Here is a 27,074-nt window from a genome sequence, read left to right on the forward strand (position 1 = left end):
AGTAATGCTGCTGTGAGTAACTTCATAGAAATGCTAGTTTATCTTTTTATCTCAATATGTCTTTAGAACAGATTCCTAGAAGTTAGGTGCCTAGGTCAAAAAGTAAACACATAACTAACTTGTTGGATACTACCAAATTCTCTCTCAAGCTTTGTGCTTTTGTATCCCTGCCACCAATGCATCAAAGTGCCTGTTTCCCCATAGTCCACAGAGTATATCATGTAATTTTGGATTTTGGCTAGAAAGTTTGAGTGTGGCTATAATTTTTAGTATAGCTTTATTATTTTTTTAAAGATTGTATTTATTTGAAAGAGAGAGCATGAGAGAAAGCGATCACAAGCAGGGGCAAAGGGTAGAGGGAGAAGCAGACTCCCTACTGAGCGGGGAGCCCAACACGAGGATCATGACTTGAAGGGAAGGCAGATGCTTAACTGATTGAGCCACCCAGGTGTCCCTTTAGGATAGCTTTGTGTTTCTCTTTGTGTGACTTAAGTTAAACATATTTTCATACGTCTATCTGCATTTTTTTTTCTGTGAACTCTCATTTCTTTGTCCTATTTTTCTATTGGGTTGCTTTGGTCATTTGGTTTTCTATTGGGTCATTTGCTTTGACTTCTAGGTTATTTTCATTAAGGAGATTAGCTCTTCATGAAAGAAGTTCAAATATTTCTTTCCTCCCTTGTCCTTGGTCTTTTTGCTTTGCTCATGGCACTTCTCATCATGTAAACTTTTTTTTACTATATTGGAATGCGTCATGGTTTCAGTTTTTTTCTGGGATGGAGTCATAGTGCTAAAATCCTTGGCTTACAATTTCTTGGGCTTTAAATATGTTGTTCCACGGCTGCTCTGCTTTGTGTGTTGCTGTTGAGAAATTTGTTCCCAATTGTCTGTCTGCCTACCTGACAACCCAGAGGAATTTCTCATTATCTTGGATGTCTAGTAGTTTTACTAAGATAGGACTTGAACTGGACCATTCTAGATCAATTTTTACAGTACATAATGAGCCTTTTCAAAGTACAGATTTGAGTCTTTTATTTCCAGAATGTTTTCATGGATTACATTTAAATACTAGCTTGGCTATTGTTTTTCTCTTCTCAGGAACTCTAATTTTTACATATCATCTGTGTCATTTGCTTCTTCTCTCTTTTACCTTTTCTTAATTTCCTTTGTTTTGGCTATCTTCAAGTCTTTCCTTGTTATCTCTTACATTCAGTAAATTTATTCTCCCTTAGGTATCTTGGATGTTAGCTTCATTTTCAAAGATGATTTTTCATTTTATTTCCTGAGTTTGGTGAATTTTCTTTTCATACCTTCTTTTTGTTCATTTACTTTGGGTTCTGAATTTGTATTTGAGACCTTATTTCTGCAAATGCTTGTTTAAAGATATTATGCTGTGGTTTTCTTTAGCTCTGTAGTTGAATGTTTTGGGGGAGACTTTTCATGAACTGAACTATTTTGACTCTCATTTTATGTTTTCTACTTATAGTAATTTTATATGGGTGTGGTGTGGCGGTATCTGCTCATTTTGAAGTGTCTTAATTTTCCTAAACCAGATACCAAAAGCATATAGACAGGAATGAGGGATTTTGAAAATTCACTGGATTTCTTAGTTCAACAGAAGTTCAATCAGTTTAATAAGTTACAGTTTTTTTTAAATCAATTACTCCTTTTTTTTTTAAATTTTTAAAATTTACTTATGATAGTCACAGAGAGAGAGAGAGAGAAGCAGAGACATAGGCAGAGGGAGAAGCAGGCTCCATGCACCAGGATTCGATCCCGGGTCTCCAGGATCACGCCCTGGGCCAGAGGCAGGCGCTAAACCGCTGCGCCACCCAGGAATCCCTCAATTATTCCTTTTTGGGTAAGAGTGGTTGATGTACCTTCCATTCTTTCACACCAAGATACCTAATTTCTACTATTTCCTCTTTCTCTTATCACCAAGCCTGCAGGTAAATGGTGTCCCTTCCAAGTCATCCTCTTATCTCAAAAGCAGTACCTTTCTCAGACTGCTCTTTGGTCCCATGCACTTTCAAGTCCCTTCCTTCTATCTAACAGGTCTCAAACTTCTTAGTATTTCCCTTCTTAGGGTGGGGCTTTCACTTTCTGGAATTATTTTATCTGCATTCTCTTCACTCAACGTCCTGCTTCCCACTCTCGTTTTAAGAGTCTCAATCTCACTTGCCACTTTAGCACGGGGTCCAGAGCTCACTCTCCTGCATTTCAGGGTTTACTTCCCTACACACCCATAATTTGAAATTATCTTAGTTAGACAAGGTTGGCAGTAGTTTAATTTGCTTTCTTTACAGATCTATATGGTTTTTAAAAGAACGTATGGTGAGATCTGGATTTAGACAGTTACCATAGTCCTATGAACACCTGAAGTCAGGTTTTTCAGTTATTTTTTAAGAATTATTTTCTAGCTTTACTGCATCTGATCAAAAGTTTGACCTTCATTTTTTGGATCTGAGGTTTTCTTCGTGGTCTAATATAGAACAGATTTTTTACACTGTCCCCTGTGCACTTGAAAAGATGTATTCTCCATTAGTGAACTCAAACTTTGATATAAATCTAGAAAATCTACCTTACAATATACTTAATAGTACTTATGTTGAGAGATGTGTGTTAAAGTTCTCTATTAGCAGGTTTCTATTTTTTGTCACATCCCTTGTAGTTTTTACTTCATGAAAGCTGCTGTTTGACATTTTTTAAAAATCTTGATTGTGAGTGTAGCCCTTAGCTTAAAAATATCCTTTATTTTAGTGCTTCTTGAACTAAATGCTGCCTTGTCTGATACCAAGATAATTCTGTTTTTATTTTTTTATTTTTATTTTTTTTAATTGTTTTTAAAATTTGCATTTATCTGAAATATTTCGATCTTCCCTTAAATTATTCATTAATTCCATTTTTAATAATTTATATAGGTGTACCTTTGTATACAGTAATCTGAAAATCTTTTTCATCAGATTGAGCCCATATATTGACTAATATAGCTGATTATTTTTGGTGTTATTGGTAACTTTTCATGCTTTATACATTTTGTATATTTGTACACGCAAATACATATAGAAAATGTGTGCATATCACTATGTGGTCTGTTTGTTCTTTTTAAAGAACATATTTTAGTATTTAGGAAACTTTTCTATATTTTGTTTTTGGGGTTAACTCTGTAGTATTATCTTTATATAACACTCTTTATTCTCCTCCCTTATTTTAAAGATATTAATTCCCTATTAGTAGTAACAAAATTAGCAATTTCCTCTACTCGTCCTTCTCCTCTACCATCTAGTTTTGATCACAGGTATTATTATTAGTGTTTCATACATCTAAGTATGTATATTTACCTATATGTTTAAACTTCCATCACTCAGCTTCCTGTGCTATCCTTTCTTCATAGCTAATTCCAACAGGGCAAACAATCACCTTATTCTACTTTCTATTTACTCTTCCTTTCTTCCCCCATTTTTTTTTGTGGGTTATATATTTCTACACTGTCAGACTATATAACATTTACATACCATTCTATCACCATTATTCCCATCTTCTAACTGTAGCCCTACGTGAAATATATTCAATGCTTACCACCTGACCTGATGTTGAAGTTTCTCCAATCATTTCTTGGTTGTCTGAAATTTGTTTTCTGGAATATTCTTCAGGAAGGATTCATAGAAACAACCTTCCTTGAGTTGTTTCATGTTTATAAAGGTTTGTTGATGTCCTGACTTCTTGAAAGATAGTTTTGTGAGATACGAAATATTTATTTCCTTGGATATTTATAAAAAATGTTTTGTTTTTATCTGCCATAAAAGGTTGCTGCTAAAAAAAAAAAAGAAAAAAACTAATCCAATTTGATTTTCTTTCCAAGTGGACCCCGTCTTTGTTTCCATGGAAGCAAAAAAAATTTTTTTTACCTTATTTTTAAAATCTAACAATTTCTGTATGAGTACATTTTTGTGTTAACTGTTCTGGGTTGAATTCCCCAGATTCACAGTATGCCTTTCAATATATATAGACTTAAACATTATTTATTGGTTAAGTGCTCTTGAATTCAATTCTAATAGTTCTCTGTTCCATTGCCACAGTTCATATTTTTTATGGTGGTAAAACAAACAACATAAAATTTGCCATTTTAATCATTTTCAAGTATACAACCAAATGGCATAAAGTATATTCAAATGTTACATAATCATCACCACTGTACTTTGGTTTACATTTACTTATATATACATTTTGGTTCTCTGCCTATCTTGTTGCTTTCTCTTCACTCCTTGAAAATGTTTGATTTCCTTTAATTTTCTCCTTTCTATTCACTTACTGCTTTCTGTGATGTATGGTCACTCTTGTTTTCTTTCACTTAATCATCATTTAAAAATATTCTTTCTCCTAATTCTTTCTTGATTTTTTTTAAAAGATTTTATTTATTCACTCACGACACACACACACACACACATAGGCAGAGACAAAGGCAGAGGGAAAGCAGGCTCCATGCAGGGAGCCCGACATGGGACTGGATCCCGGGACCCCAGGATCACGCACCGGGGCCAAAGGCAGGCACTTAACAGCTGAGCCACCCAGAGATCCCCCCAATTCTTTCTTGAGTTGTCAGCTCTCACTTCACATCCCTGTACAGCCTAGTCATCTCATTTCTGAACTCCTTTTATTTCTGATTTGTGTGGTTCTTTCAAAGGTGTCTTTTCCTTATTGTCCCTTGACTTACTTTTAAATATTTAGATTAGCATTTTCATCTGCTTTATGGTCACATTTTTTCTGCTGTGTTTCCATTATGTAATGTAATGTTGCATGGCTCATTTTTATGGTTTTTTTCCTTACAACAACTTAGTATGTAGTTATATCATCGTCCATTTCACCAAGTATTTATGCTCTCCTTGACTAGGAAGAGACTTGTTTTGTTTTACATTGCATGGATGGACTGCAGTTTTAAAAAACTCATCCCCCAATTAAAAGACATCTCGGTTGTTTCCAGTTTTTGGTGATTACAAATACAACTGCTATAAATATCTACAGGGAAGTGATTATAGGTTTCATTTCACTTTTCATGAGAAAAGCATGTAATAGTCCTTGGGAAAATGCAAATTAAAATCACAATGAGATGCCATTACATATCCCATTTAATGGCTAAAACTAAAACAAAAACAACTGGCATAAAAGAGAAGCTAGTGGAGCTCTCTTACCTTGCTAGTAAACTTCAACCTAGGAGTGAGATTGTTAGGTCACATGATAAAGGTTATGTTTAATTTTATAAAAAACCATCAAACTGTCTGCCAAAGGCCTGTGGTATTTGCATTCCCACCAGCAAGACATGAATCCAGTAGCTTTGCATAGCGGCCAGAACTTCATATTTTTTTCCTCCTTTCTTTTTTTTTGGGGGGGGGGGGGCACGGCGCATTCTAAGAGGTTGTGTATGGTGGTATCTCATTTCATTTCAATTACTATTCTATATTTTTCTCGTTTAACACATAATGGTGACCTTTCCCCAGTTTCATTTATAGCTGTATCACTGAACAGCTTTTGAAAATATTCCTTTTAACAGGCTGAAATATAGTCTATTATGATGCATGTGTAATAATTTATAAAATCATTCTTCTACCATTGGTTATTTTTTATTGCCAATTATTCCTAAATATAAAATTACACTGTGATCATAAAGCTTTGACTCCCATCTCCCATTTCAATAGAAGTTTCCTTACAAAGGGTCAAAGAGTATACATAGTTTTGTCTCTTGCTGCATTCTGAGATAAATTGCCTGATTAAATGTTTATTTCTTTAATCACAAGTTAAATACTTTTCACTTAAATCATTGTGCCTGTTCTTTTTGTGATCATGAGATCATGTTCTTTGCTCATTTTCTGTTAGGGTACTGCTGTTCTTACTTGATTTATAAGAGACAAATACGCTCTCCAAAGGTATAGATCTAACTTGAAATATGAAATGTATTTCAAATGAGCAAACATGCATCCAATACCAACTGCATGCAAACTTGTTCAGGACTCAGGAAGGCATCTTGCCTTCCAGGGAATTATTTTGTTTGTCATAGCCTGCGAGAAACAAGGTAACATAAGATATGCTTAAATGAAGAAATCTGAGTATAGGGCAAGAGGAGGTTGTGATTAAGTTAAACTTGTCTATACTTCAAAGAGGAAGTTGAGCTAGGCATCAATTACTTTCAAAGTTAACTGTGGGCAGTGAGAACCACTATAGAGCGAAAAGCATAAAACAAGGTAGTCCCTAGGTCTGCAAGTAATATAGGCCACAAACATAGTATTTGAGGGTCACAAGCTATGCACCTTACTCCTCCCAAATCTAACTGTAGTAACCTAATAGAATCATCAAAAGTTCATGACAACCTCACAGAAATGAAATTGTTAAAGATCTTTTTTGTGATAATACAACTTTTTAAAAATTAAGGTAGAGAATAGAACCCTACTCCTACCACCACTTGCAAGCGCTTCCTACCATGATGTATTTGGGCCTTTAACTTGAGCACGAGGCATAAACACTGGCAGGAGGTGAAGCAGCCAGCTCCGCCGGTAACAGGCGGCTGGTGCTGCGATGGCAGAGAAACACGTTAGGAGCCTGGGGGCTGCTGACAACGTTTTGCAGCAAAACTACCTAATTGGTTCATATTTTTACTTAGGAAGGAGTTTTTAAATTTTATTTGAAAAAATTGGGAAGGGGAAGCCGTGGGGCACCTGGGTGGCACAGTCGGTTATGAGCCAGAGCCCCACATCCGGCTCCAAGCTCCGCACGGAGTCCGCTTGGGATTCTCTTTCCCCCTCTGCCCTTCAGGCTTGTGTGTACCCTCTCTCTCTCTCAAAATAAATAAGTACATTTTTTTAAATTGAGGAGATGGCAATTATTTTTTTAGTTATCACAGTTGCCAAACCTGTATCTTTACCAAAAAGTCAAAGGTGAGAGAAATGGGGGTTTTGTCAACAATACAGTGGCATATAAAACGTCAAGAAAATGAAAAAGAGGGCTTAAGTCAGGCGGTGGCAATGAACACAGAAAAATGAAAAGGAAAGCCGTTTTGGAGGCTGAAGCTACATATTATACAGTTGGGCAAATGGGAGAAGTAAGAGTTTGAAGTTATAAATCTGAGCCACTCAGAAGATACCTATACTGTTAATCAACATAGGAAACGTAAAAGATGGAGAGTTGCATACAAATTGAGTGGATCCAACTGTCCCAAAGACTGTGAGAAACGAGTGTTAAGGGCTTACAAGAGCAGAACTTGACATAAAATTAGGGCTTATTTGCACAAAAGGTATAGTTTAAGTGGCAAGAACAAATGAGATCATTACAAAGGGAGAAGTCATAGTAAAGGGAAAATTAGTTTTTCGATATCTGTCTTTAAAAAAAAAGCTTAATATATAATACCTCAGACATTTTCTCTTTAAGTGAAATAATCTGAATGTCCCACATGTTTATCTCACAAGAATTTTCTGTAGTTAACGGACACTCTCATGACTCAGGCATTCAATCAATTTCATTGATTAACAGAACACCACAAACGGCCAATGGTAATTTTGGTCTTCATAGTTTTAAATCATTTTTTATCTTTAGTCATATTATTTAATTTATCCCTATGATGAACTGTATTTGTTAAAGACTGGAAAAGTGATGGCAAAATGCACTAATTAATGAGGAATACAGAAATATTCCTATTAATTTCAAAATGTTCCCCCAAAGTAACATTTATATGATCAAAATTACTACAAAGCAAAGCAAGGTGAGGAGATATTCCTAGTACTTCAAAAATAATTTTAAAAAAGGGAATGATTATTATACACAAATTTGGTTTTTCAGTTCATGAGGTGGGAAACACCTATCAGCTATTAAACGTGTTTTTTAATTAAAAAATGCTTCATTAAAATCTTCACTAATAAAATCATTTAGAGTCTTAAAATATCAGATAAAGAACTGCAAGTAAGATGAGAGCATTTTTTATTTTTTATGAAGGTAAATAGATTTTAATCGACATTCGGCCACAAAATACCACATTCAATTCAAAGGTGTCATCAAATTTTTTCTAATTTTAAACAGCATACATCAATTGATAAGGGGAAAAAAATCTAAACTTCTGTATTATGAGACTGCAATGAAAAATAATCCTTAACAGACCAATGTTAAATCATTTTTATTTAGTCACTTAACATTGTTCATGCAAAAGTAATATTTAAATATTCTGTAAGGATCTTCAGATTATACATTATGAAATCTAGAGAACAGTATTTTTCAAAGGAAAAAATCTCGGGTTTACCTAGCCTATTATTTAAATATTAGTTATTTAAAATTACAGAAGATATTTATGCAATATAGTAAACTTAAAGTTGCAGTATTTTGACTTTAAGCAGGGTTAAAAAGAAACTAGAAAAGTGATAAATTTTTCTTCAGAAGAGATGCAAGGCATTGACAAGTTTGGTATTCATTTACTGAAACTGTATGCTTTCAAGGAAAATATGGCAAATACAGCATTATTACTTGAGGGTTCACCTTCATTATCTCAGTTTTTCTGTATGATGATTTCATAAAAAGACCTTACCCAAAAAAAGGGGGGGGGGGATTATGAACCTATCTAGAACATTATGTGTATGTAGAAACTGGAAGCAACAAATAAACTTGGTGCAAAGGAAATGAAAGCCTAGGTTTCTAGAAAGCAGGTTTCAAAAAATTCTTTTTATTCAGTTTCGCGAGAAAGAAATGAGAGCCACACCTTCCAATCACTGCGTCATTTTATTTATTCGTTCAACAGTTGCACTTTCAAACATATGCCAAGCATCATTACAGAATGCTACACAAACGTTTTGGCGAACGTCTCCTGAGCTATTATGTGCTTTCTTAACCAAAGATCTCTTCCTTTACGAAGGTCACAGACACCTTCGCCAATCAACTCAACGCTGAGTTATATTGATACTTGAACTCTTGCAACTTAGGCCTTCTAAGGCTCAATGATTCAGAAGGCAAATTTTAAAAAGAAAATTAAATTTGTAATCGTTCGATTCCTGCTGTTTCTCTGACACTCCTGCCACAGAACACATGGTCCTCCGGACCAGGTCGAGCTGTCGGTTAACAACCTGGATAGCTAAAAACTCAACTCGAGGCAAGTATCTTTATCTGTGCTTTCGTCCAATGCGTATCAAAAATCCTAATCACAAAATATCGGCCTTTTATCTGCTGGGTTTTCAGATCCGATACAATCTCCTACCAAATGAAAGAAAGCGTGCCGTCTCCTTCGATATAAAATTAAAAATAAATAAATAAATAAATAATAATTAAAAATAAAATTTAAAAATAAAAAATAAAAAATAAATAAAAAATAAAATAAAAATAAAAAAATTAAATAAGTTAAATAAATAAAATAAAATAAAAATAAATAAAATATAAATTAAAAATTAAAATTAAAAAATAAAATAAAATAAAAAATAAAAAATTAAAATAATAAAATTAAAATAAAATTAAAATCTAAAAATAAAAATAAAAAATAAAATAAAAATTTAAAAATAAAAAATAAAATAAGTAAAATAGTAAACATAGAAAGTATAAAATAAGTAATATAAATATTAAAAATACGAAATAAAAATAAGTAAATAAAAATAAAATAATATAATAAATTAAAAATAAAAATTAAATTAAAATAAAATTAAAAATAAATCTAAAAATAAATTAAAATAAAAATTTTAAAAAATTAAAATAATAAATAAAATAATAGCAATAAAATAAAATTAAAATAATAAAATAATAAAACACAAACCCGAGGAGTAAGAACAGGAGGTAATTCCTTCCTCCCTCCATCCCAGAGAGAGCTCAGGAGAACTTTCCCTTACAAGTGCCTCCCCTGGGCCCTGAGGAAGCCACCGAGCAAGTCGGGACGGACACAGAAACTTCTCCATCTTCAACAGGTCGTCACCAGGGAAACAAACGCTTCTGCCAACGTCCGTCCTCCCTGCACCGTTTCTGCAGACACCACCGCTTGGGAGAACGGGGGCGGGGGGGGGGGGTGGTGAGACCACCGCCGGCACGCGGGCTGCATCCTAACGCACAGGCGCGCTCCCCGCGCAGAGCCAGTCCCCGCGCTCATCAGGTGCTCGGCTGGGTGGGGAGCCAGCCCCGCAGCGGCCTGCCCGTCGCCCACGGCGGCAAACGACGGTCCCGTGCGACCCGAGGCCGCGGCGACGCACCCCCCGCTGCCGCTGCATCGACAGCCGCCACCTTGCTCCCTTCCGCATCCGGCTGTCCACCGGACCGCCTCCCCAGCGGGGCTGCCGCCCGACGTCCCGAGGCCGAGTTCCGGGGCGTCCGTCAGAGCCCCCACTGAGCCCTCACAACCCCGACGAACCGAAACCACCGGGGGTCCTCCTCCCCGCCATCCATCACCCTCTCTAGCCAGGGCCGTCTCAGCCCAAGAAAACCTCCCGCGCCCGGTAAGCAAGAAGGCACCAGGTGCAGGTGTGTGTCCCCGCCCCCGCCCCCCGCAGGACTCCTCCGAGCGGGGAGCCCCCTGAGCAGGGTCCCACCGCCGAGAACCCCGGTCCCGGCCACACACAAGATGGCAGCGCAACACCTACCAGAGGAAACAGCGGCGCCACCACTCCAGCGATGCCGGCCTCTGACGACTGCGAGGGTCCCCATTGGCCCGGCCAGAGAGCGCGAGACTAGGCGAGAGCGCCACCAGCCAATCGGGAGGCGGCGCGCCGATCCGGCGCCGCCGCGCTGCCGGCGCGACGCGCGCGGAGCCTCTGAGGCGTGGACCTGGTGAGGCGTCCAACCAATGGGCTCCCGGCCAAGTAGTGGGATCGGCGGGCGTCCAGCTGTCCCCCGCAGGATTGGCGTTAGGTAGGCCTGGACGGGGGAGCTGGGGCCGGGTCTAGGCAAATGCTGAGGGGCTTCCCGGCCGGGGGGTCGTCTGCGGCCGTGAGGTCCCGTGGCGTGGAGTCGGAGAGGAGCCGACCCGCGGGGGGGGGAACCCAGCCTCGCTGACGGAGCGAGGTAGGCGGGCGGCGTGGGAAGAGCCGTGGTGCGGCCGCCTGACGCTTCCTAGCGCCCTGGGCCGCGCGGACCCCAGCGCTTCACGCCCCCCGCCCTTTCCCTTTGACGCACCTGCAGCCCCAGGTGGCTGTAGGAGGGCCCGCGGGCGTCCCGAGGTCCCAGCCCCGCGTCTCACTTCCGGTCTCGGGGAGGGGGGAGGGAAGGGAGGGGGGCGCGTCCACGTAACGGGAGGGGATGATTTCCTCAGCAGCCGGGAACCCGAGGCTGTCAAGGGAGCTGCGGGAAGGGGACTGCGGCGTAACAATCCCGAAGCACAACTGGGAGGTGTAGCCGCTGACCCGTGTCTCAGGTAAGACTTAACACGAGTCCTAAGTAAAGTAAAAAACGTTTGTCCCGAGGTGGCGGAGCCGGGAGGCGACAGTGAGGGCACCGGACCCCCGTGGACCGCGGCCCGGTCCGGGTGTAGGGGGCTGTGCTCTGAGGTAAGTGCACACCTGCCGGGAGTTCCCTGTGAGGCGGAGAGGGGGTTTTTGAAAAGGTGGAGTTTTTTTTTTTTCTTTTTCTTTCTTTTTTTTTTTTTAATTTTATTATTATTAAAGACGGGGTGTCCCTGAAATCATCCTACCTGGTTCCTTCCTGATTTTTTTTTTTTTTTTTTTTTTGGTCACTGGCACTTAACGGTGTGACACTCTCCCCCCCTCGGAGCTTCCTTCTCAGAAAAACGGGAATGCTAATTTCCTCTCATGATTGCCACACAGATCGGTAAGAACGGGCCGGTTCCGCTTCCGAACCGGCCGGAGCGTGCCCGACACGTGATGGGTACTCCGGAAACGTTCGTTGCTCTCAGCGCGTCGGGCTCCCCGCATGGAGCCTGCTTCTCCCTCTGCCTGTGTCTCTGCCTCTCTCTCTTTCTCTCTCCCTCTCTTTCTGTGTGTGTGTCTCTCAGGAATAAATAAAATCTTAAAAAAAACAAAAACATGAGAAGTAAGTGATGGTCAGTCTCATAAAGAGCCAGTTTTCCAAAAAAAAAAAAAACGAAAGCAACCGTAAATGGAAGCTCCACACACACCAGCTGCTCTTCTCCAAAGTGAAAAAGTGTGGGGGTTTGGAGAGTTGAGGGCGAGGGAGGGTGGGTAGGTTGGTGGGATAGGAACAAATTGAAAAAATGCTGTTTCATTCCAAAATATTAAGCCCGTTGTCTCTGGATGGATGATGAGGCTATGAGAGGTGTAACTTTTCTTCCTTAGGCTTGGCTGTTATTTTGCAGAGTGTCTTCAGTAAACATGGGGGTACCGTTCCCTTACTTGTAAAGTTTCGGAAGATAGGAATAACCCCTGTGAGCGTTTTCTTTAAAAAGTGATTAGTATAGGCTGGCCTGCTGTAGGTGGAAATACGCATTGGTAGAATCTTTCTAGAAAAGCACTTTGGGGGTGTGCTCCACAAGCCTTCAAAATGGTCAATGCTTTTTTTTTTTTTTTTTGAAAATTATACACTTAAGTCTTAAACTAAGTGCACTATTACATTCCCTTTTTACACACTTAGAACCTGCAGATAGGGGATCCCTGGGTGGCTCAGCGGTTTGGCGCCTGCTTTCAGCCCAGGGTGTGACTCTGGGGTCCTAGGATCGAGTCCCGCATGGGGCTCCCTGCATGGAGTCTGCTTCTCCCTCTGCCTGTGTCTCTGCCTCTCTCTGTGTGTCTCTTGTGAATAAATTAAAAAAAAAAAAAAAAAAAGAACCCTGCAGATACCACGCACAATTCAGTCCCTGAGTCCCCCCCCCTTGTTCCCCCCAAACCCACACTAAAGATCTTGCTGCAGAACCTTTAAATCTTTTTTTTTTTTACACTTACATATTCTCAATGGGTTCATATATGCATTTGTAATTTTTAAAAATGGTGACCAGGGGAATCCCTGGGTGGCTCAGCAGTTGAGCGCCTGCCTTTGGCCCAGGACGCGATCCTGGAGTCCCAGGATCGAGTCCCGCATCAGGCTCCCTGCATGGAGCCTGCTTCTCTCTCTCTCTCTCTCTCTCTCTCTCTGTCTCTGTCTCTCATGAATAAATAAATAAATAATCTTAAAAAAAATGGTGACCAGTATCATACTGTATAATTTTCTAATTCTATTTGACAGTGTTTTTGAAGTATATACAAGTTAATTTATAGCTGCATATGTATTTATGGCTCTCTTTTTTTTTTATACCTGCTGGATAGTGTTCCAGTGTATGGCTGAGTTCTGCTAATGTAAAACATTTATTTTTGTCTCTTTTATTGGTTTTATATTAAATTCTTTCTTGTTTGATAGGTACTATATAGTGCATTTTATTTGCGATTCTCTTTTTGATGGACGTTGGTTGTTCCCAGTTTTTCAACTTCTAGACAATGCTGCAGGGAAATCCTGGTATGTATTTTATTGTGCACATGTGCGATTCTCAGAGATAGATACCAGAAAGTGGGATAGGTTGGTTTTAAGTTATGAACGTTATTTTTTTTAATTTATTTATTTACTTGAGAGAGAAATAGCACGAGCAGATGAGGCAGAGGATGAGGGAGAGAGGATCTCAAGCTGACTCCTGAGCACAGAGCCTGACAAGGAGCTTGATCTCACAGCCCCGAGTCTAACTTTTGTTTAAACTTTTTTTTTATACTTTTGCCTTTAATTGGGATTTCTACTACTTGAGCCTCTCTGATATTACCAGTTTTTCAACTTCTAGACCATGCTGCAGGGAAATCCTGGTATGTATTTTATTGTGCACATGTGCAATTCTCAGGGATAGATACCAGAAAGTGGGATAGGTTGGTTTTAAGTTATGAACGTTATTTTTTTTTAATTTATTTATTTACTTGAGAGAGAAATAGCACGAGCAGATGAGGCAGAGGATGAGGGAGAGAGGATCTCAAGCTGACTCCTGAGCACAGAGCCTGACAAGGAGCTTGATCTCACAGCCCCGAGTCTAACTTTTGTTTAGACATTTTTTTTTATACTTTTGCCTTTAATTGGGATTTCTACTACTTGAGCCTCTCTGATATTAAGTCAATAATTTCAATTTGAAATTCATGTGAATTGTTCTGTAAAGTGTTTACAGATGAAGTGTTACAGCTTCACGCCCTGAGCTGAAGGCAGACGTTCAACCACTGAGCCCCCCAGGTGCCCCTCCATTTTCTCTTTTTAATTGAGGTTCGCCACAAGTTTTCTTTGTTCTCGATATTTTAAAAAATATAATACCTTTGCTTTTCAATTTGAAGTTCATGTGAATTATTCTGTAAAGTGTTTCTCTTTGCTTCTTCTATTGGTTTTCATATAAAATTCTATTTTGTTTGATATGAATGTTTCTATTTGCTGGTATGTCTTTTTCACGTACTGTAATTTCAACCTTTTGATGACATTTTGTGTGATTTAAGTGGGTATTTTACATTAAAATGTCATAGCTAGATTTTGCTTGCAATCCAGTTTTTTGAGAGTCCTTTACGAAGTTAGATTAACACATTCACCTTTTTTGTGATTATTAACAGTGTGTCCTTTTGTCCTCTTATTTACTGTGCTTTTCTCTTGTATCTTTTATTTTTCCATTTCTCTCTCTCTTTTTTTTTTTTTTTTTAAGATTTCATTTATTCATGAGAGACACAGAGAGAGAGAGAGGCAGAGACACAGGCAGAGGGAGAAGCAGGCTCCATGCAGGGAGTGCCGATGAAGGACTCAATCTCAGGATTCCAGGATCACGCCCTGAGCTGAAGGCAGACGTTCAACCACTGAGCCCCCCCCAGGCGCCCCTCCATTTCTCTTTTTAATTGAGGTTGGCCCCAAGTTTTCTTTGTTCTCCATATTTTAAAAAATATAATACCTTTGCATTTTCTTTTTTTTTTTTTTTTTTTTAATTTTTATTTATTTATGATAGTCACACACAGAGAGAGAGGCAGAGACATAGGCAGAGGGAGAAGCAGGCTCCATGCAGGGAGCCCGACGTGGGACTCGATCCCGGGTCTCCAGGATCGTGCCCTGGGCCAAAGGCAGGCGCTAAACCGCTGTGCCACCCAGGGATCCCACCTTTGCATTTTCAACGTAGTTCTTAAATTTGTTTTCTTAACAATCTAAATTTAGTGTTGATATCCTCCCTATGAAGAACTTGACCTGCTTCTACTTAACTTATACCAATCTAGCAATAATCCCCTTCCATTTCCCTTGTATAATTTCCCACATTTATTTGTATTATTTTTGTTCATTTGTTATTAAAACCCATTTTTAATCAGTCTTTAGCATTAATGTGTTTTAGTCATTTTCTCATTTTTGCTTCTTATATCTGAGTACTTCTGTGTGTGTTAGTTTTTTTCACAAAGTTTTGGGTACTTTCTTCTTTCAGAGAGTCCCTAAGTGGCTTTTTGAATGTCTCAAAGTCTCTTCCCTTCCACTATTGAAAGATAGCTCGGCTGAAATGGCATTCTGGGGTCAGACTTACTTTTTGCCTTAACTTGCTGCATCTGGTATTTCTGATGAGAAGTCTGATTACTAGTCCGATATGTGTTTCTTTTAGATAATCTAGATTTTCTGGAAGCTTCTAAGACTTCATATTTTTTATATTTTAAAGCTTATACACAATTTGTCTAGTAGCATGTATCTTTATCTTGCTTGGTACTCAGTGACCCTTAATTGGTTTATGTGTTTTACAGTTTTGAGAAATTCTTGGTATTTATTGCCTCTTTTTCATTCTATTCTTATTTCTTTCTTCTGTGTTCTAATGAATTACTCAGCTCAGTCTTCTAGCTTACTGCTGGCTCTTCATCTGAGTTTATGCCATTCATTAATTCAGTCATCTATTGAGTTTATTTAACAACTATTTTTATATCCAAGATGCCTTAATGATTGTTTTTCAAAATCATGTTATTGTATGGATGTTTCCTTCTTTAGCTCTTTGAGGATATTAAATACAATAACATTTGTTTTAAAATTATTTTCAGGATGTTCTGTTCTGTTGACTGTAAGTCCATCCTTTGGTGGGCTTGCTTAAGTCTCTTTCTTTTATGGTGTAGCTTTCCTCAGATATTTAATGACTTTGAGTTGTGTGCTCATCTTCTGTGAGAAAATTTGCTCTTTCTTTTGCTGTGTTCTGATTGTGGTTGGCATTATGTCTTCAGCTTCCCATCTGTGTCCTTTCCCTAGAGAGGTCTCACAGCTTGGTCCATAGAGAGTTCCCTTTTTGTTTTTAACATGACTATATTTTTTAATTAAAAAAAATCTTCTAATGTTTCTGTGGTTTGGTGTGTGATTGGGAGAAGAATTTATCATATGTTGGCTAACATCTTGAGACTGAGAATTCTTGATATTTGTGACGTATAGTTCCACCTCTAAGTGTATATCTTATGGAAATAATCAGACATATGCATAAAATATATTCCAGCATTATTCATTATATTGAAAAAAATAGAGATAATTTAAATGTCCAATATAGAGGTTTATTTACAATACTAATTAATAATTTATGAAAATTTAATTAAGATTCTTTGGTGTACTTTAATACATGGATTGATTATTGAACAAAGTACATTATAACAGCCACTTAAAAGTCATATTATAGAAAAATATTAATGAGGGTGGAAAGTGCAAGATACGTTACCAATAAAAGATTATTAAAAAATTGTGTACACTAAAATCCAAATTTTATTTTAAAGTATATATACTGAGGGCAACCCTGGTAGCTTAGCGGTTTAGCCCCGCTTGCAGCCCGAGGTGTGATCCTGGAGACCCGGGATCGAGTCCCACGTCGTTTTCCCTGCATGGAGCCTGCTTCTCCCTCTGCCTGTGTCTCTGCCTCTCTCTCTCTCTGTGTCTCTATGAATGAATAAATAAAATCTTTTAAAAAAATAAAATAAAAGTATATATACTGAAAGAACTATAATAATTGCTAATATTTATGGAGTCTTTTGTATGTGCCAGCCACTGTTCTAAGTAATTAAATCTTCACAACAACCCTTTGAGGTAGTTAGCGTTACCATCCCCATTGTAAAAGTTGTTGTAAAGTATTTATAAAAAATAAGAAAAGCTTAAAAATATTTATAAAATGGGGATAGTTTATGTGAATTAATATTTTAAATATGGATGATTCTTAATTTCTCTGTAACTTTGTAATTTTGATATTTTACACATTTTTCCATTTAATATGTATTCTTGTTTCTATAACAGTGTATGTTATTTTAAAAGATAAAGCTGTTGTTAAAATAATCTTTTTTTCTTATGTATTTTATTCTTTGCATATACTTACCAATCTTTATTGTTTTCTTTACAGAATGTTTCATGCATCCATGGACCAAAAGATGGAGTTGGTTTTTATTTTTAAAAAGATATTATCAATGATCTGAAGTTGCATGGACTTGGCATCAGATGGGACTAGTGGTCATTTTTTAAAGTTTCTTCAACCACAGTTACTATTTGAAAATTCAAGCGTCCAAGAATATTGGGTTTAGAATTGGCATAATGATGTATTTTCTCTGAGGACTGCAAATTTCATAGAGACCATAGTTGGATGCCAGTTGGATTCCAATTATATTCTTCAATCAAAGTGATTCAGTCCTTTGAAAGTTAATTTTGAAGAGTTTTATGTTTATGGACGACGCCAGAAGATGGGAGAAAAAAATGGTAAGTTTGGAAACCATTGTTAAACATTATATTTTAAAGTGTATAGACTACTTAATGAAGCTGAATTGTGGAACTTCCAAGGTTTTTCGCTGCAAGTGACTGTTAAACATTTGAAGGAATTTAGGACTTATTCTCATGTAGTCAACAATTTTGAGTCTTTATAATTAATTGTATATATAAACCTAAGTTCTTTAATGTACTTTTTTACTTTTTACAAAATACACTTTATTCTTTTAGAAAACCTTTAGATTCACTTTTTAAAGAAAAGTTGACAGTACAGAAAATTCCCCTATCTTCTACATCCAGTTTTACTTATGATTAACATCTTACATTTGGCTGGTACATTTTTTGCAATTCATGAACCATAATATGCATAATTAAAGTGCATAGTTTATTCATATTTTTGTAGTTCGTACCTGATGTCTTTTTCTGTTCCAGGATGTCACATTATATTTATTTGTCATGTCTCCAAAGGGTTCTCTTGGGTATAATAGTTTCTCAGACTTGTGTTTTATTTTGTAGTATTTTGTAGCCAAGTATTTTGTAGGATGCCCCTCTTATTGGAATTATTAATTGATTTTTTTTTCTCATGATTAGAGCAAGGTTATAGGTTTTTGGGAAGAAGAGCATAGAGGTAATCACATCAAAGGTATTTGTTATCAACATAACATTTCTCTCTTGTGGATCAGAGTCAATTGTAGTGTGAAATCTGAATGCATATCTGAGTTTTATTACACTCTTACGTTAAGGTCCATTGGTCCTTCTTGCACATTGAATAGATCTTTTATGATTTTATAATATACATTAGCCACTTGGAAAATAATTGGATCAGTAAATTACGCAGATTTTCCAGATGTTGACACATTTCATCATATAATATTTATTTATTTATTTATTTATTTATTTATTTATTTTTATTTTTTTAAATTTTTATTTATTTATGATAGTCACACACAGAGAGAGAGAGGCAGAGACATAGGCAGAGGGAGAAGCAGGCTCCATGCACCGGGAGCCCGACGTGGGATTCGATCCCGGGTCTCCAGGATCGCGCCCTGGGCCAAAAGCAGGCGCTAAACCGCTGCGCCACCCAGGGTTCCCATCATATAATATTTAAAAGTCACATTTGTTAATATTGCTACCAATATCATCAAAAAGTGATTAATTATAGAGAAGCTATGAGGCTTACTATGGTATATGCAAGGTTTACAAATTTCCAATTTTAGCTTGGTAATGTAAATTTTATCATTAGCAACAAATGCTGTCGATATTGAACTTCAGATGGTAGGTTCACTTGGTGCTTTTCAAAATCTTCCCATCTAGATATCTACCTCAAATAAAGATAAATCCCTAGTATGGAACATTGATTCAAGAAACATGTTAACAACCATTTAAGTGCTTTCACAAATAGTTTTATCTAAAACCAGTGATTTTTATTCATTACCTGTCAGTGAAAAACTTAATGATTTTAAGGATTCTGGAAGGTCCTTCAAAAAATACTTGCCCACTTAGCTGAATGATATCTAAAATTCCACAATTAGAAATTAATTTCTTTCACTGAAGACTGTATTCCCTGTTTAATTGTATATGGTAAATTTTACTTTTACATCTTTAAAATTTGTATTTAGTGTGTACTGTGTGTGTATATATATGTACGTATACATATATACTACATATATATTTACTCTATGTAGTAATTTTATGCTAAAAGCCACATGCTTATCCACACATCCAACTCCATTAAGTAGATGTTATTCCCATTTCATAGATATGGTCCAACAGCTTAACGACTAGCAGTGCTGGGATTCAAACACAAATGCATCTGAACTCCAAAGTCTAGGTTGTTAATCACCACTTCTGTTTTTGTGCTGACTCCTGGTTTTCATTCTTTTTTTTTTTTTTAATATTTTATTTATTTATTCATGAGAATACACAGAGAGGAGAGAGAGAGAGGCAGAGACACAGGCAGAGGGAGAAGCAGGCTCCGTGCAGGGAGCCCGACGCAGGACTTGATCCCGGGTCTCCAGGATCACGCCCTTGGCCGAAGGCGGCGCTAAACCGCTGAGCCACCTGGGCTACCCTCCTGGTTTTCTTTCCACCTGTTTGCTCCTTCTTGGTTTCCATGATTCTCTTTTCTTACATTCATTGCTCGTATATCGGAGACCCTCTTCTCATTGTATACATTCTCCCTAATCACATCTACTCTGTGATTTAAGCAAGCATTTGTGTGCCATTGACTCCAAAATCCATGTAATTGGACCAGATCTTACTCTGGAGCCTGTGTATCCAGTGTACTTAACACTACTTAAATTTCTCACTTGTCCCATCTTTATTCCTTATCTCTATGAGTACCATTACTATGCCCAAGTCAGAAACTTAATAACCTTTCTAAAAAACTAACCACATCAGAAGATGCTTAAACTTTTTGAGTGGATCCCATAGTCTTTCATATAAAAAGAGAGTTGCTCTCTTCTGCTGAGTGAAATAAGTCAATTGGAGAAAGACAAATACATGTTTTCACTCATATGAGGGATATAAGAAATAGTGGAAGGGACGGAAACTGGGGAAAACTTAGAGAGGAAGACAAACCATAAGATACTCCTCTAATTGGAAGACAAAGGGTTGCAGAAGAGGAGGGTATGGCGGTTGGAGTAACTGGGTGATGGGCACCGAGGAGGGCACCTGATGGGATGAGCACTGGGTGTTATACTATATGTTGGCAAATTGAACTTAAGTAAAATACTAAAAATAAATAAAACTTAAAAATGGAGTTGCTTAGCATGGCATGAAAAGCTCTCCATGTCATGGTTCCTCTACTTTTTTTTTTTTTTTTTTTTTTAAAGATTTTATTCATTTATTTATGAAAGACCCAGAGAGAGGCAGAGACACAGGCAGAGGGAGAAGCAGGCTCCATGCAGGGAGCCCAATGTGGGACTCGATCCCCGGACTCCAGGATCACTCCCTGAGCTGAAGGCAGACTCTCAACCGCTGAGCCACCCAGGTGTCCCGGTCCCTCTACTTCTGAAGCATCATTCCTTATCCCTTTTGTCCTCTTATATTGTGCTTATTTCAGACCTTGAAACCTTGTCTGAGATGTGCTATGGGGAGTTTAAAAGTAGGCTTGGTCTCATGTAGGCATCAAGCCAAGGTGTCAACAGGGAACCAACACCCCTTCTGAGGCTGCTGTGGCGGCATCATCCCTAATTAGTGAGAGATCCCTTTTGGGTAAGGTGACTTTGTCAGGGAGACTTAGAACTATACCCAAGCCTTTTATAAAGATTCTCACCTTGCTGCCAAACTTAAGAGGTTCAGGGTTTAATTTTTATTAAGAAAAATGTATGTTTTTGTGAACTTACTAGGCTCTCTGCTTATTAATTGTCCCAGTGGCTACTCAAGTGATCTTTCTGAAGTACAATAGTTGTTATGTCCCTCTTTTGTTTAAAGCTCTATTCATTAGTTTTGAACATCTTATGTATTTTAACACTTTAACATATAAATGAATTTTAACATTTTAGGTATTTTTGTTACTTTTAAACATGGTAGAAATGTGAGATTTGCTTTTTCCAGTTTAATTGTCTTTCTCATATTTGTTTTCAACTTTGAATTATTTCTTCCAGGAAAATTTTTTTAAGTAAGCTCTACCCCCAGCATGCAGGTTGAACTCAAGAGTTGCATGCGCTGCTGACTCAGCCAGCAAGGCACTTATCTTTAGGAATTTTTGATGAAGGTGTTCACTTGCTGAGCATCTGAAATATTGCCTCATCTATATAGCTACCTATAAAAAGTTTAAACATTATTTTGCTTCATATAATTATTTTAAAAATATAAAGATTTTTAAAAACATTGTTGGACATACACAGCAATTGTTGAGATGTTTCTTTTTTTTTTTTTTTCTTTTTTTAAAAGATTTTATTTATTTACTCATGAGAAACACAGAGAGAGGCATCGACACAGGCAAAGGGAGAAGCGGGCTCCCTGCAGGGAGCCCGATGTGGGACTCGATCCCAGGACCTTGGGATCAAGCCCTGAGCTGAAGGCAGATGCTCAGCCACTGAGCCACCCAGGCGTCCCTGTTGAGATGTTTCATTCTATAACTGTCCACTTCCATATTCAGTGGAGATTATATCCCTGAAACTTTTAAAATGCTTATGTGTTTATATATGTCTACCACCACCTTAAAATGAAGCTGTTCCTTTTGTTTTCCAGGGACACCAGAAATAGTATCACTGAAATTTTTAACGTATTTTTGTTGGCAGAAATAAGTGAAATACTTAGGTCATATTCTTTGTTTATAGTTCTTATAAGGAAATAATGATCAAAATTTTTTTCCCTCAAGGTAAATGAAGACCAATTAAATTTTAATATTATTTAGAAACCAAGTGGATTCTATGTAACATGTGCCTTAGGGAAATTATAGTACATTTCTATTGAGCACTCAAGCTATTCACTTATTTTTATTTTAGGTGATGCAAAAACTTTCTGGATGGATCTGGAAGATGATGGAAAAGTGGACTTCATATTTGAACAAGTGCAAAATGTGCTGCAATCACTGAAACAAAAGATCAAAGATGGGTCTGCCACAAATAAAGGTATGGAGTACAAAAAACATTAAATACATTTAATGCTAAATATTAACCAATGGCAATATAGTACAATTCTATGTCCACTATTATTCATTTTAAAAGTCAAAATTTTTTTTTTGTTTTCTAAGAGCCTACCATGCATTCTGTTTCTTTTGTGTTTGTGCTCTGCTTCTGTAAACACTTGATTTTACCATATATTATAGACACTTAGTAAAAATGGGTAAAGATGATTACTTTGAACAACAGCTGCTGTGAATTTATCTCTTTTTCTCTCAGGCTACTTTGCTGTCCATGTTTTCTTTTTCTCTGTAATTCTTTTTGAGGCGGGGTGGGCATTGCAGGAGTAGTATCTGCTCATTATACAACATTTAGTACATTTGGAAAAATATGACAAATTACCCATCACTGCATCACTCAGACACCTAGTGTCTTTTAAAATATGAAAGCACATTTGACTATATTTTGCCTGCTTTAAACAGAATTTGCCTTACTAGTCTTCTGAAAGCAGAACTGCACTCTACATAGACAGCTAGCTCAGTCAGCCAAATTTTTATTTTTCCTGTCTCTTAGTTTTCAACCCTGGTTGGAGAGCCTTAGACTTTTATGTAGAAACCTCCTTCTTTGCCTCAGGATGTAAGATTTTCAAGCAAATTGTCTTTTAGACCATTCTTAATATTTTTTGGATATTCTTATAGACATTAATATTTTGTTTGCTTGTCCAAAAATAGTATTGTTTTTCATTTTGTTTTATTTTATTATTTTTTATTTACTTATTCATTAGAGACACAGAGAAAGAGGCAGAGACACAGCAGAGGGAGATGCAGGCTCCCTGCAGGGAGCCTGAGGTGGGACTCGAACCCAGGACTTTTAATCAATGCCCTGGGCCGAACTCAACCCCTGAGCCACCGGGGCATCCCATTGTTTTTCATTTTAATATTCTTTTTCATTCCTTTCAGGAGTCAGATCTAGTTTTGAATCTAGTTCTACCACTTCCTTGCTGATTTGACCTGGAATATATAATGTTTTGGGGGGTTGTTTTTGTTTTTTTGTTTTGTTTAGAGAGGGAGAGAGGGGGGCAGAGGGAACAGGAGGAAGAGAATTGTAAGCAGGCCTCACACCCAATGCAGAGCCTAACACAGGGCTCGATCTCACAACCCTGAGATGATGACCTGAGCTGAAATCAAGAGTTGGGTGCTTAGCTGGCTTAGCCACCTAGGCACCTTGGTATAAATAGTTTAACCTAAGACTCAGTTTTTGTTTCTAATGCTGGTAATTGTCATAAGAACCTCTTAGAGGAGTTAATGAAGATTAAATAAGATAGTTTGTAAATTGTTTAGCACAGTAGCTGCCACCATGAATGAAAGTGATGCTGCTGCTGATTGTTTTCATACTTTTTTATTTTCCTTAACAGAATATATTCAAGCAATGATTCTAGTGAATGAAGCAACCATAAGTAACAATTCCACATTGATAAAGGGTATGTGCATTTCTAATCCTAACCTTGAGTTTTCTTTTATTTTCTTGACTCGAAGCAGGCTTAATTGACTTAAGTATGTCAGATTACCTAAAGATAAGTTAAAATGAAATGTAAGATCTAGGGCATCCGCGGTGGCCCAGCGGTTTAGTGCCGCTTTTGGCCTAGGGTGTGATCCTGGGGACCGGGATCAGGTCCCACATCCGGCTCGCTGCATGGAGCCTGCTTCTCTCTCTGCCTGTGTCTCTGCCTCTCTGTCTGTCATGAATAAATTGGTAAGATTTAAAAAAAAAAAAAAAAAAGAAATATAAGATCTATATTGGCAAATTATATAAGTCAATTTCCCTATTAAATGAAAAGTCCTACCCATCCAGAGATAGGAAATGCACATTCTTCTGAATGTCCTAGGGAAAGAGTAAGCAAATGTATCTCTTCTTCAGAACATTCTAAGACTGCAAACTATTATAAACCCACTTTGTGAGAAAAACAGTACTAGAAAGGTATATTCCAGCATAGATATAAGTTAGTGTAAGGATTTTTTATTTCTAGATTATTATTAGACCATTAGTCTTGCAAACTGTAAACAAATTCATTTTAGAAGGGATTGATCAAAGATAATATCCCAGAACTGAGAAAAGAAAAATTAAAAAGTTTTTTTTATCAGAATCACTCTCCTATAAATCTTTGTGTCTAATTATCTAAAATCTTAAGAAAGTGCTTTACTGAATTTTAATTAATATTGCTAAATATTGTTAACAAATTAGAGTAATTTTAACTGCATAATTTGTAGCATTAAGGTTTTAAATCTCTGAAAATATAACTAGCATCATCAGTCTATTTTTTAAAAAACTTTATGGTATTCAAAAGTACTCTCTATTTCAGTAGTTAATGTATAGTTTTAGAAGGGTGGATTCTTTAAGAAAACAGCTTTTGTCAGTATCTTTCAGTAGCACTTGGAATCAACATACTCAAGAGATTACACTAGTTTTGCAAGAGGGGCTTTAAAATGTGAGAGGAGGTAAGAGGAAATAAGTGGGTTTTTTTTTTTTTTTCTGAAACAAATTATTTCTTACTATATGAAAGTAAATTGGGTTTTGGTTTAGGGTTTTTTTTGTAATTTCCTATTTTTATATAGTTCATTTGAAATATGAATTTATCAAAATACAAGTATATGTTTGCCAATGTAGAGCAATATTTGTAACTAAGTAACTGGGGAGTTGTATAATTAATATTATTGACAAATACAAGGATTAAGAACTTCCTAGGAATAAAATTTCATGTTAGTATTTATTTTAAAAAGAATAGTGGGGGAAAAAAAAAAGAATAGTGAGACTGAGAGAAACAAAAAGACTTGGTGTCAAAACAAGCTGTCCCAGATAGAACCTGGATTGCCCAAACCAGTAATTACCTTTATTTTCCTTGCTTGTGTATAACTGTAAATATGTGCTGTGTCCCCAAAGGATTGGATACTGTTTTCTTGAGAGGAATTATTATTTCCCCTTTCCTCCTTTATCTAATGATTAATTTTAAAATCATTTTTTTCAGTAAGTCTTATTTCTAATTATGTTTATATACATTTATTCATATTTGTTAGTTTGGTTTTATGTGACTCATACAAAGAAATTAGGAAAAATCAAATTCTTAATTTGTAAAACTTAATTTTTAATCCAGAATTATAGTCCTTATCAACTATCAGATTTTAAAGTTTTCTTTACCTTGATAATTAAAGAGGAATAATTATTTTCCAAGTAGCCAAATAGTGTTCTCTTTTTATAACTTAAGCTATTCTTTTATTTACTTAAACTTTTCAAACACTTTTTTTTTCTGCACTAAAGGACATTTGCAAGTTAATAATCTAAGGCAGGATGAGAATCACTTTTTTTCTTAAAGTCCATTAATGCATAGAAAAGAACACATTTAAAAAATACCTTTAGGGGCACCTGAGTGGCTTAGTCAGTTAAGCATCTGACTTTTGATTTTAGCTCAGGCCATCATCTCAGGTCATGAGGTTGAGCCCCGTGTCAGGCTCTACACAGGGTAAGGAGTCTGCTTAAGGTCCTCTCTTCCTCCCCCTGCCCTCACCCCTCACAAGCATGCTTTCCCTAAAAAACGAGGGTGGGGGAAGACATACGTATATGTGTGTATATATACACATATGTCTTTAAACCATAGAATATTTCATACATCCATTTTTCAAAATAAAAACAGGAAATCTGTAACTTCTCGTTAAATACACAGTTTATTGTAGTCGTGTTAGTAAGACTAGGTGACATGGAAAAAGAAGAGACAAGACATAAAATTAAGCACAGAGAGATAGAATGAGTAATATGAAAAGTCAAATGGAAATATTAAAAGAGGTAACCAGATACCCCACCCTCCAAAAATGAAGGTAGCAGTTGAAAAATGAGAAAAGTAAGAGATACATAAACTTTCCATTTTGTGACCTTTTAGCAAGAGTTATGTTATTTTTTTTAAAATGCAAACAGATAAGGATAGTAAATGATCACCTTAAAGTTGATTAAGGGGATCCCTGGGTGGCTCAGCAGTTTAGCGCCTGCCTTTGGCCCAGGGTGTGATTCTGGAGTCCCGGGATCGAGTCTCACATCAGGCTCCCTGTAGGGAGCCTGCTTCTCTCTCTCATTAATAAATAAATAAAATTTTTTTATAAAACGTTTAAGATAAATAAATAAAGGTTGATTAAAATTCAGATTAAGTTCAGGCCAAACTAGATTTTCTCCGATAGAAGTCTCTCTATCCTAAGTCTTTTACTTTATCCTATCTTATTTTCTTAGTGTTTTTGAAAATATTGACACCTAATTTTTTGGCTTAATTTTAAAGTCTTACTATATTTGTAGATTGAAGGGCTCCAGATACCTCTAATCACTAAAGATATTATTTAGATTTTACAGTAAATGATTTTTAACTTGGTATACTTGTTACTCAAACATTTGTATTTTCTTCACGTAGATCATATATCTGTGACTCAGAATGAACAGGAAAATAAATCAGGTTCATTGCCCTCTACATCATATGAAGACTCCTTTCCAGAAGACTGTACATCTCTGTATGTATACAGGTTACATTTATTTGTTGTTAATACTTTTGCTACTAGGAAGAGATTTACTCTTTTTAATCATTTGATGTAAGAATAGATAGAATATATAAAAATTTTTTTCCCCGTCCAAAGCTTTAAAAGTTGTAGATTTTATGTAGGATAAAGTTTCATACATATGTCATTTAACAAGCTGTTTACTTATTAATATCTCTAGGTAATCAAGTCTTTCAATAAAATTTAGTTTAAGATTTCTTTGTGTAGGGGATCCCTGGGTGGCTCAGTGGTTTGGTGCCTGCCTTGGGCCCAGGGCGCAATCCTGGAGTCTGAGGATCAAGTG

The 27,074-nt window shown here is 36.9% G+C and overlaps 2 protein-coding genes across 21 annotated transcripts in view; one reads left to right on the forward strand and one right to left on the reverse strand.

Moving 5' to 3' along the window:
* Positions 1 to 10,736, reverse strand: part of CAB39L (calcium binding protein 39 like) — a 109,181-nt gene extending 98,445 nt beyond the window's left edge. Inside the window, exon 1 of one of the 4 annotated variants that reach the window (XM_072783195.1) lies at positions 10,584 to 10,736. The gene's annotated coding sequence lies outside the window, so the exon portion shown is untranslated. The remainder of the gene's footprint in view (positions 1 to 10,583) is intronic. The other 3 variants (XM_072783194.1, XM_072783188.1, XM_072783190.1) reach the window with 3 other exon arrangements.
* The window catches only part of SETDB2 (SET domain bifurcated histone lysine methyltransferase 2), an 82,995-nt gene continuing 66,613 nt past the window's right edge, over positions 10,693 to 27,074 (forward strand). For 6 of the 17 annotated variants that reach the window (XR_012010234.1, XM_072783175.1, XM_072783179.1 and 3 more), the window contains exons 1-6: positions 10,693 to 10,851; positions 11,255 to 11,353; positions 17,279 to 17,628; positions 22,089 to 22,214; positions 23,620 to 23,685; positions 26,650 to 26,746. Coding sequence is in view for 16 of the 17 variants with exons in the window: in XM_072783175.1 (XP_072639276.1) it covers positions 17,613 to 17,628; positions 22,089 to 22,214; positions 23,620 to 23,685; positions 26,650 to 26,746 (305 nt within the window). In the remaining variant the exon portion in view is untranslated. Of the gene's footprint in view, positions 10,852 to 11,251; positions 11,354 to 11,402; positions 11,487 to 14,105; positions 14,179 to 14,602; positions 14,795 to 17,278; positions 17,629 to 22,088; positions 22,215 to 23,619; positions 23,686 to 26,649; positions 26,747 to 27,074 lie in introns of those variants that run through there. The other 11 variants (XM_072783167.1, XM_072783169.1, XM_072783171.1 and 8 more) reach the window with 11 other exon arrangements.

Source organism: Canis lupus, chromosome 17, assembly GCF_048164855.1.
Source record: "Canis lupus baileyi chromosome 17, mCanLup2.hap1, whole genome shotgun sequence".
Classification (NCBI taxonomy): Eukaryota; Metazoa; Chordata; class Mammalia; order Carnivora; family Canidae; genus Canis; species Canis lupus.